This window comes from Octopus sinensis, linkage group LG7, assembly GCF_006345805.1.
Source record: "Octopus sinensis linkage group LG7, ASM634580v1, whole genome shotgun sequence".
Classification (NCBI taxonomy): domain Eukaryota; kingdom Metazoa; phylum Mollusca; class Cephalopoda; order Octopoda; family Octopodidae; genus Octopus; species Octopus sinensis.
Genome location: NC_043003.1, coordinates 89,437,577 through 89,449,701, shown reverse-complemented (window position 1 = coordinate 89,449,701; position 12,125 = coordinate 89,437,577). Strand labels below are relative to the sequence as shown.

Genomic DNA, 12,125 nt, shown 5'->3' with positions numbered 1-12,125 from the left:
TTTTGCTTCCATACCTGGAATTTCTTCCCCAATTCTACTACAGATTCTGTTAAACAAGCAAGGTCATCAGTATATAGTAGTTCCCATGAGCAGCCAGTTATGGCCTGAAGAACTATGATGAATAATAGGGAACTGAGAATAGAGCGCTGGTGAACCACGACTTGTACACTAAAGTCATCTCTGTGCTCATGGCCGACTCTTACCCTATTGACAACTCCATAATACATGACTTGTATGGTTCTAACAAGTCACTAATCTATTCTTGATGTCTTTAGAGTCCACCAAATAAGAGAGCGAGACAAAAGCCACGTACAAGATGACAAAAGCCATGTATAACGATTTACTTTCGATTTACAATGATTTACTTTCTCCTGCAGCTGTCTCACTAGGAAGCTGTTATCTGTGATAGTCTTTGCAGACACAAAATCAAACTGCATCTCATCAAGTTTAATTGTATTCCTAATCATTTGGACTATAGCTCTCTCACTAACTTTCATGACCTGGTCCAGCAGCCTGATATCTCTGTAGTTGTTTCTATCTAAAGCTGTGATTCCCAACGTGGGGCACATGGTAAAATTTTGATGGGGCATAGTAATATTTTGGTGAGGCATGTGTAGGGTTATGTTGTATACCTTTTATATACAATGTTTAGTATACCAATAAGAGAAAGGGGGCAATTCGAGAATGAGTTATTTTTAAAAAAATTCTTTACATCCCTTCTGTGGACAATTTTATCAAATTTTGGACACTTTAGGTTGTTTTCACTTTAGGTTGTTTTCATCATATTCATAAGATCTGATGTCACTAAAGAGGGAATAAGATTATTTCTTTCAATTCAGTGTTATGTGAAAACATGTAGGTAATTACAAACACGTATGTGTGTGTGTTTGTGTATGTGTGCGTTTGTGTGTGTGTGCATGCATGCATGTATGTAGTATAGAACTGGTCAGTACTGAAAAGCAATGCCATCTTAATTCCGTATGGAGAAATAAACTAGAGACAGACTTAAGTGTGCTGGTGTGTCTAAGAGTATTGACTCTTTTATCTCTGATACACAAGAAAAATGTGCTGCTGCAGAGTGTTGATAGGGCAATAAATAGCATTTGGTGGGTGAGGGATGAAAGAGTTGAATGGTGTGAAATGGGTTGAAATGGAGTGGAAGTAAGTTATGCTAAAAATAACAGTTAAAGGTCTGGTACACAGAAATATGCTATTAAGACAACTCATCTGTTGCATACAACATTTTTTTCCCTTTAAGTAAATTCTCAGATAAACATTTCTAACAGAAAGGCAGAAAACACCAGAAGCAAAAATAAGGAATATACACGCACAGTTGAATATAGAAGTGTAAAGCATAATTTGTTACATAATCTCTATAATAAACATGATATTGAATGAAATAATTCCCCGTTTGAACTTTTTTAATTACATATGTGTGTGTGTTAGAAATCTATGGATGCACAAATGCACAAAACGGAGAAAATGAAACAAATATGGAAGACTTGTTCAGAAACAACCATGAGTGAGGAACACTTCTCAAAAATAGCCCCCAATTGTTTTTCCCCAAAATTCCTATGTCCTTGGAATCTACATAGTCCAAAGTATATTTGTAGAGAATCTCGTTAAAAAATATCCATTTTCTTGAAAGTTAAGATGAATTGAAGTGGACTCCGGTGAAATTTCCGAAATTACCCACACCAACGCCTCCTAAAACACTTTCCCACCAAAATTTCGTATATTCGGAATCTACATGATATAACACATATTTACAGACAATTTCATTAAAAATATCCATTTTTCTGAAAATTATGATCATCCAAAATCAGGGGTACAGAAATCTGTAGTTTTGCCAATTCAAATATACAGTAGTGCAAGTAAAAAAAAAGTTCATCAATATTTAGAGGAATATTTAAATTTGGATTTATACGCACTATCTACGATAAACTGTCACCAAGTTATGAGTGAAAAACTCAGATCTTGTGAATTTTCCAAAGTCCTCTCCCCACCCCTCGGAAAAGATTTTCCCACAAATTTCTTTATATGCCGGTTGAAAGGTCTTTATATAAAATTTCATTTAATAAAAAAAAAAAATTTTCCTAAAAGTTGAGGGAAAAACTCAGATCTTGTGAATTTTCTAAAGTCCACCCCCATTGATTTCTGCACATTTTTTTTTTTTCATATTCATTTCCTACACATTTTTTTTACGTCCATTGCACTATTTTTTTGTTTCCAGGTAGTTATGTAAACATTAATCAAAGTTTGAATAACAAAAATTAAATATTACAAGGGGACATCAGGATTTTAGAAATGATTCGGTGGGGCATGGCCCAAAATCGGTTCGGAATCACTGATCTAAAGTATCACTTTTACCCTTGTAACAACTAACTGTAACACTACTACATAGTCATTGGGGATGATGCCTTTCTGGATAACCTGATTAACTATACAAGTGACTAGGCCATATCCTACTCCACCAGATACTTTAAGCATGTTAGTGTGATTCCTGATGAGCCCAAGGCTTTCTCTGTCTTTATATTCTTAATTGCCTTATCAATCATATTGCTGGCAACTCTAATGGCTGGTCCCTCAGTTGGGTCTGTATTTAAAAAACTCTTTCTCTGTTGCATTCTCCACATTTAGCAACATTTCATAGTAGCATTTCATGCATCTTTCTTTTCTGAAATGCAAGCATACCTTTATCCATTCATACCCATCATCTTACCCACAACATCTCTATTCTTTCTGATACATTGCAATCTGGGAAAAAGGAGTAAATGAAGATTCATCAGACAAGATGACATAGTTCCCTTGAGCCTCTGAACACTCCTGATAGTAACTTATCAACTTATTGATGACAGGAGAGGTTTAACAATTGCAGCTCTCCCATGGAATCCAGCTTTATTGAGATCCTGAGGAACAGGTTTGGTTGACGGAAGGTTAGCAAAGTGGTGGTTTAGCTTTTCTGTCACATTTGCAGCTATAGTTCAATGGCTTTAGACAATATGTTTCACTACACTGCAGCCCGTCTCTTTGAGCTTTGCCCTCTGTCCAGAATTATAATTGCCAGAGCTGGTTTTATCTTAGTTTTGGAATACCAACATGATTTTAGAGATTATATCTCTTGAAGCATTCACAATTCAGCAGTTTTAGTGATTAAAGCTGCAGCCAACTCTGCAACAGTTTGTCCTCTTAGGAAATCCGACTGGTCACACATTTTAACTTATCTAAATATATACGTGTACAAAAACGGTTATATCATGAAAAACAAGGCATTCATTATGCTTATAAATACATATTTATATATATATATATATATATACACACACACACATAGTGAGAGAGAGATAGATAAATAGATACTGACCCATTATGTAATAGCTGATTTTTGGCATTAATTAACCCTTGACCAGGAGTGACATCACCAATTCCAATAGAAAAACCACGATTAGCTGCAAAAATAGGAAAAAAATCAAATTAATTTTTAGAATAAATTTAACAGCTTTTTTCACCAAAAATGGATAAAAAGGTAAATGTTTCAATTTCATTGTTACAATCCTCTGTGTGTGTATGTGTATGAGATAAATGTATGTTCCCCATTTACATACTAGATCTCTGTGTGTGCATGTGCGTGCTTATGTGCAGTAAATGTATATATATATCTGCATGATAACTGTGTTCGTGTGTGTGTGAAAGAAAGACCATATGTATCAGTATTCACTTCTCCACCATTCATTATGTTCACCTTGTATTCTTCCTCGTCTTTAGCCATCACCTACTCTCCCCTACTTTCCATCCATATGGTGTACGCAGGGCAACCTATGGACACACAAAAAGTGCAGTGGAATCAAAGGCTAACAGAGAAAATAGTGTTTGTATGTGAAAGAAGTATGGTACCAATGAACATTAAGGACACACAGAAAATAGACTTTTTTGTATGTCGTAGAGGCAGCAGAAAGTTTCTCTTATCTAAGTGACTAAATTAGCAGTGGAGGAAATGCTCTGAAAATATAGTTGCTAGAATAAGAATATGATGAAGAAAGTTCAGAGAGCCATTACTTCTGTTTGTAACAAAAGGTCTCTCCAAGTAAAAGGGAGATTGTATAATGCCTGCTTATGAACAGTAATACTAAATGGTAGTGAGACATGAGCACTGAATGCAGAAGACATGCATAGACTGGAGAGAAATGAAGCTAGTATGCTCTGCTGGATGTGCAATATCAGTGTGCATGTACAACAATGTGCTAATGAACAGGGAGAAAAATTAGACATAGGAGGAATCAGATGTTGTATATAAGAGAGAGAAGACTGTGCTGTTTTGGTCATGTGATGCATATGAAAGAGAACTGCTTAAAGAAGTGCTGAGTGCTTAAATTGGATGGAATTTGTAGAAGAGGGAAACCTAGAAACAAGGGACAAAGTAGTGAAGACTGATTTCAAGATGCTGAGCCTTATGGAGGAAATAACAAAGGACCAAATAGATGGGATTATGTTATCAATAATGAGAGGAAATATCATCTTGATTAAATATATCAATTAAGGCCAAAGTAGCATCTGTTTTTTTTTTGTCATGAAATGCAACAGAATTTTCTTTCTAACCTAATATCAATGTATTTTATCTATATATATATATATTTTATATGTATAATTAAATTCTTAAATACATAAATATATTTTTAATATATAAACGAGATGTGTAAAGAATTAATACACACACAAGAAGGCTGGACAGAGTCTAGCAAGTCTGGACAAAGTGATGGATGCATGTAACTCTCCATAGTCTCGTAATATCACGTAAAAAATATTGTTTTTGGAACCTGAGCCAAGCGTGGCTTTGTCCATCGCACCACAGAGTAATTCACTGTTTCGGATGACAATAACTGAAAAAGAAAACAAGGTCAAACAAAGACATTAAAGGTTACTAATTAAAACAGAGAATATTCCTTAGAAATGAAAATACACATTCATAAATAGAGCAAGTAGTAACATTAGTTTGTCATAAAGAGTTGTCAGTAATATTAGTTTGTCCTATAGAGCAGGTAGTAATCTGTTCTATAAGAACAGAGCAAATAGTAATATTAGTTTGCCCTGTGAAATATATTATTTTATAATATTAGTTTGTCTTATAGACACAAGCAGGACTTAGATTTCCCAAGAGCATCATCAATCTAAGCAATCAAAATCTGCTGAAGATTAGGCTTACCAAGTGTTTACCTAAACTCTATAGCATTTATTAGAAGGCCTTCATACTGACAGCACATGATTTTACAGATAAAAGAGATCATCACACTATAAGAAAGTGTTTCTAAAGACAATACCGGCATTCACAGAGAAAGGTACAGAGATGCCAACTATCGGAAAATGACAAAAAGTTCAGATCTTTATTGAGATGCACTAGTATAAAAGGTATATTCCTCATCAGAAATGGTATCAGACCCCTTTGTAAATCAATCAAGCACAAAAGGTTTGAGACTTCAGAGTAAATCATATACAAATAAACAGTGTGTATTTCCAACTAAATCTCAGATAATAAAAAATATCTGCAATTGAAGTTTAGCATAAAGAATATAGTTTTACTCAGAGTAATCTCAACAGACTTTTAGTTCAGGCCAGGGTTACCAATTATAATTCTATTGTTTAATTTGAAACTAATCAGAAAAAATTTTAAAACAGAATGAGAAAAAGTAAAATTAAAAAAAGTAATTCAATAAAAAAAAATTATAGTTTATCAATTAACTTCAATCTAAAACATTTTTCAATTTGTCATGTTCTATTTTCAGTTATATTATTAATAAACTAGAGTGTTACCATAGTATCAGGAAATATGCTGTACATACAATATTTAAAATTGAACTTCATCAGATTTCTTGATGCTTATACATGATAAAATGAATATTGATTTTCAAAAGAAAAATATTAGCTTAAAATAAAATTAACTAAAACAATATTCAAAAAGCAAAAAACCAAAAACAAAATCACTCTTCACATTGATTATATATTGTGGAAGTTCACCACCCTCCTCTTCTCTCTTGATATTTTTATATATATATGTCAGAGCGATCTCAAGATTAATCAGCCAAAATTGCTAGGATGATCCGGTTCTTGACTGAAGATTGAAGGCTTCGAATGTCCCATCCGTGTTTTTTGTATCGTCTTCTAAATGTTTTACATTCTTGTCCCGGTTTGTATTTTTCTACATATAATATATATATGGTTCTGGGAAAATTCAGTCCCAATAAATTTAGTCCCAGACAATTTTTCAAATCGGTATCCAGTCATTTCACCCACTATGGAGTCCGTTTGCCCATACGTCATTTCACCCGCAGGATAACAAATATTTCCAATTTTAAGAAACCCTAAAAGTGAGAAAAAGACAAATTGATTGATGAACTTAATTATGTTTACGACTTTCATAAGTTTAGTTCCGATAATCAAGGAAATTGGTGCTGTGAGATTCGTAATACACGTTGTACTTGCGTTCATACAGAGAACAAACCAGGTGAACCTATAATTATTTCAACAATCAATAGTCATGATCATGAACCAGCACTGAATGCAGTGGAAGTACGATTCGCCATTTCAGCATTAAGAAAAAAGTTGCAAGATGGAGTTGAAACAAATACTCGAGTGCTCATTTCAGAAACTACAAATAATATTAGTAAGAATGCAAGATATGAATTACCACGGTTGCAACCAAATCACAACCGACATCTACCACAAACCTACAGACTCACAACAATGCCTCCTCTTCAGTTCATGCCACCCAAAACACACCAAGATAAATATCCCTTTCAACTTAGCCAAAAGGGTATGCACCATTGTCTTGGATCCAAAAACTCGAGAAATACGCCTTCAAGACCTCAAAAAAAAAACACTATTACAATGCCAATATCCCTCCACATTCATAGACTATGGAATAAAACGTGCCAAAGAACTAGACAATAATACACTGAAAACCACCCAACACAGTAACACACACAACCCCAAAATACTTCCATACATTTCCTCCCACAACCCCCAAAATATCGAAGCATACACCACAATCATACAAAACCTCCCCTTACTGTCCACAGACCCAAAAATGAATAATATTATCAATACACATAAAATCCTTAAATGCAAAAGGCAACATAAATCTTTGAAAAAACTCTTGACAAATGCCAAACTTCACACACCACATCCACCCCCATCAGTTAAAAAAAGTGCACGCCCTAACTGTGGTACCTGCCCCTTCCAACTTGAAGGCTCTGAATTTACTTTTAAACAAGGAAAAAAGTTTAAAATCAAGACCAACTTCTCCTATTCCTCCAAGAACCTCATCTATGTTTCGCATGCACCGGTTGCCAACACAATTATGTTGGACAAACGAGCCTTCCTTACATAGAAGAGTAGCGGTCCATAAAGAACAGATAAATCTCCCACAATACCGTCAAATTCCACTAAACTCTTGCGCTAGAGACAAAAATCCTAAATTTCACATATTCCCTTTCTACCAATGTAAAGACGGAATCTCTACACAAGAAAGAATCAGTTTTAAAATGTCGAGCAATCTTCAGCCACATATAGAATTTTTTAATTAAACGGAAAATGCACATTCGTATACTTATTTCATTTGCCAACATTACAAATAGGGTAGATATATAAACAGAGAGGTAAATTTCATCATTAAGAACATGGTGGTAGTATGTTCTCTTGAATAACCATTCTGAACTGGGAGTATCCTGTATACATTGTGCCACCCGTACTTTTAAGTATTTTAAATAATAACATTCTGACCATTCCTAAATTTTCAAATTTTAATATTTTGTAACCAAATAAGGAATTAATATACCATACTAGCTTTTATTTAACCTGCATAGATTACTAAGAAATTTTATTATATAAATAAATTTGAATATAGTGAAATTAGAATTTTTTTTTATACTCTCCTATATGAGATTACAAAAAATTCTATATATCTATGGAAATTATTTGGTTCATCTTGATTACCTCCCTTCCATTACTTTTATATGTGCTAAATTGAGCTAAATATATGTGCTAAATTGATAAGGTTTTTTTTCCACAGTTAGTAAATATTATGTCTAGCATATTCTTTTAATTTAACTCAATAAAATAAATCACTATTTACTAACTGTGATTCTATATAAATAGAAATGGATATGTATATATTTATATAAATATGAAATGATTTCTATATTTTCTATCCCTATATAAGATACTAATATTTATTGGTATCCTTTGGAAAATTATCTAAAGGATATCTATTTAAAATTCACAATACAGAAGTATGGCTTTTAAATGGTAAGAGACATTGAAAACCTCTAGAACATTAGTAGTCTCTATTCTCCCTACCCCACTAACTTCAGCCTACTAGCTTTTGCTATAATACATTCAAATATGTCTAAACTAAATTCCTCAAAATGAGGATGGATTTATGGCTTTGACATTTATACTACCCCTTCCTCTATCTATAAATTGAAAAAATTCTTGTTTGTCTCCATTCAACCAAGAATAGAAAATGCCCTCCCCACTGATAGATCTAAATAACAAAGTGAACTCAGTGATAAAATCTACAGACAGAGAAGAACATACTCCCACCATGTTCTTAATGATGAAATTAACCTCTCTGTCTATATATCTACCCTCTTTGTAATGTTGGCAAATGAAATAAATATAAGAATGTGCATTGTCCGTTTAATTAAAAATTTTTATGTGTGGCTGAAGATTGCTTGACATTTTAAAACTGATGTAATACTTACAAAGTTTAATAAAATGAAGTAGCATGAAACAATTGTACTACACTACCTTGGATATCCTTGTTGCTTATTTTGATTATAATCACACCATTTGATTTATATGGATAATACTATGCAAAATTCTGGTGCCTTTAACTTGAGTACCATATTCATCTGAATCTCAATTTTGCTGAACTTATATATATATACATACACACACAAACCTATATATATATATATATATATATATATATATTATATATATATATATATATATATATATATATATATATATATATACATATATACATACATACATACATACACTTTATATATATATATAGACACACACACACACACATATATATATACTAGCTGACTTAGGCTGGGAAGGTCGGACATAAAAGAGAAAGCTGTTTGAAGAAAGAACAAACAAGAGATGTTTGGAAGAAATTGTTGGCACTTTGGGAAGCCAAGACACAAGATACAAGATTGCTACAGCCTGAGAGAGAGCAAAAGCAGGACAGTAGTAAAAAGTTCACACTTAAGAGAGAGTGCTGGACATGTGGTGAAAAGGGACATCTCAGTTTTGACTACCATGCATAAAAGAAGGACAGAAGGAAGAAGATAAAGGAAAGTCAGAAAACTAGAAGAGGCTGGTGTTAGTGGGCAACAGCCAGCTGAGTATTCCAAAGAAGCCCCCTGTCTGAGAAGATGTAAAAGGACTGTAATGGACAACATACAAGTGGATGGGCAGATTGATGGTCAGAAGTGTCCTTTTGTGATTGATTCAGCCTCAGAGAAGACTTTTGTGAGACCTGAAATGTTACAGCATCGTGACCTACCATCACAGCAGTGGTGTGGTGTTACCAGGCACTGTACTGAACTGAGGAGACCGGTTGATGTCGCAATTGAAGTTGCGGGACAAGAAGTTGTGCTTCCAGTCTACATGGTAGAGATGGAGGATCCTTGTCTCTTGAATTTGGACTACTTTGTATTTGTGGGGTGTCAACTGGACTTCTGCTCCATGAAGCTTTGGGTGAAAGGAAGATCTGTCCCTGTCAAGTTGGTAAAGTGGACTACTGCTGGTGGTGAGCTGAGAGCATTACAGACAACAGTGATCCCACCAAGATCAGAACTACTGTTCCAGTGTAGTGTGGAGCAACATATTGACACAAGGGATCATCACCCAACTGAGCAACCAGCTTGGAGGATGGCACCAGCACAATGTAAAGAAATGGAACATTCTGAGAGAGAAGTGAATATGGCAAGATGTCTGAGAGATAAAAGAAATGAGTTGGAATTGCAAATGTTTATCAAAACTTTGAGGAGGAGACTAAATCTTTCCACAAAGTCAAAGAAAAGCATATACAGTATTTGCAGGAACATGATAGGAAAAACTTGAATCAGAAAATAGATCTTTTAATGAAAGAAAATGAGAAATTAAAAGAGCAAATGTTCCCAATGAACAGTGACAACAGCCAACTGTCAGAAAGTAAATTTCAGCTGATCCAGGAAATTAATGAACTAGAGGTGAATATCTTACAAAAAAAAAAAAAGAGAGAGAGAGATACAGTGCAACATGCATAAAAGGCTTGCTGTATAAAAGAGGAAAAGTCTTTCAACTCAAAAGGTTTTTGAATTGAAATTGCAGAGTTTAAGATGGAAATTATTGCACTATAGTGGAAGTAAAGAAGCTTCAAGTCACAGAAAATAATTATAAGTTATAAATGTTGTATACATTTGTTGGGTTGACAAACATCTGGGGAGTGGGTAGAGTTACAAATGAGAAATTATCTGAATATAATTTCATTTCTAGAACACGAATTAGAACACTGCTCCCTGGTTTTGCAAGGGAAGACAAAAAAAAAAAAAAATTCATTTCAGTCACGTGACAGTGGATGTCAGTTGGTTAATGTGACAATTTAAAGCATAGGCTGGATGGTTTGACATGCTTTTACTGTGTGGGTGGACTATAAATGTTAGTGGGTGAACATGTGGCAGTCTTAGTCTATGCCGGAAGCCGATGTGACCAGTGAATGACATGAGTTGGTGTCAGACAGTTGGTTCAAAGTCAATGTGAGGCAGTCGATGTGTGAGTTGGTGCTGGGAAATTCATGTGGAACAGTTGACGCAGTAGTTGGTGTTGCAGGACAGTTGGCATTAGTTGTTAAGTCAGTTCGATGCAACAGTGGATGTCAGTCAGTTAATGGGAACAGTGGTATCTTTACTGTGAGGAAAACAATTTTGAACTGGCTGCGAAAATAGTGTGAACTTGGTAGCATAACACAGTGTGTGAAGTTGGCTCCTGAGCTAACGTGAATTCAGAAGTAACAACAGAGTTCAATCAAAAAAAAAAAGATAAATCATTTGACAGGTGAATAAAAAGAAGAGCTCACCAAAACGAGTTAATTCTACACATTTTAGGGCTAAATGAAAGGAACTCACTAAAATATATTCCATAAATGTTTATTCGCCTCTTAATTAAAGTTCTTTTACTTTGCTTATACTCAATGGTTTTGTTTATTATTGCCAACTCTTCTGATATCTATAACTATCACTTCTTCTCTAAGCAAGTTAGCTTGCTGAGCTCGCCTACAGTCTTCTGAGCTGCTGATACAGACTGTTGGAGCTATGTTGGTGGTGGTGGTACTATAAGGCCACAATGTACAACAATATATATATATATATATATATATAATATATATATATATATATATACATCATCATCATTGTCATTTAACGTCTGCTTTCCATGCTGGCATGGATTGGATGGTTTGACTGAGGGCTGTCAAGCCAGAAGGCTGCACCAGGCTCCAATCTGATCTGGCAAAGTTTCTACAGTTGGATGCCCTTCCTAACACCAACCACTCCGAAAGTGTAGTGGGTGTTTTTTACATGCCACTGGCACGATGGCCAGTCAGGCATACTGGCATTGACCACACTTGAATGGTGCTTTTTACGTGCCACTAGCACAGGACCAGTCAGGCAGCACTGGCATCGACCATGCTTGATTGGTGCTTTTTACATGCCACCGGCACGGGCGCCAATCAGGCTGTACTGTCATCGGCTACGACAATGACTTCACTTGACTCAACAGGTCTTTTAGCACAGTTTATTGCCCAATGATTGAAGGGTACTCTTAAATGGGCCAGTTATGCTGCACTGGCAAAGGCCATGGTTACAATCTCAATTGGCTTGCCAGGTCTTCTCAAACACATTATATATATATATTTCAAAATGATAATAATATTAGGGAGTATAACTCCAAACTTACAGGGAAAAATTCAATTTAGTATTAAATCAAATTTCACAATATAAATATATAAAATATAAATTAGAAAAAAAGCCACTATTGGTTTATGTCTATCATTGTTTGAATTGCATAATAGT

The 12,125-nt window shown here is 34.6% G+C and overlaps 1 protein-coding gene across 2 annotated transcripts in view; it reads right to left on the bottom strand.

Moving 5' to 3' along the window:
• LOC115213857 (DNA-directed RNA polymerase III subunit RPC1) overlaps positions 1 to 12,125 on the bottom strand; it is a 208,632-nt gene that overhangs the window by 55,328 nt on the left and 141,179 nt on the right. For both annotated transcript variants that reach the window (XM_029782797.2, XM_036504894.1), the window contains 2 exons: positions 4,713 to 4,877; positions 3,365 to 3,449 (listed from right to left, as the gene is read on the bottom strand). In XM_029782797.2, the coding sequence (XP_029638657.1) occupies positions 3,365 to 3,449; positions 4,713 to 4,877 (250 nt within the window). The remainder of the gene's footprint in view (positions 1 to 3,364; positions 3,450 to 4,712; positions 4,878 to 12,125) is intronic.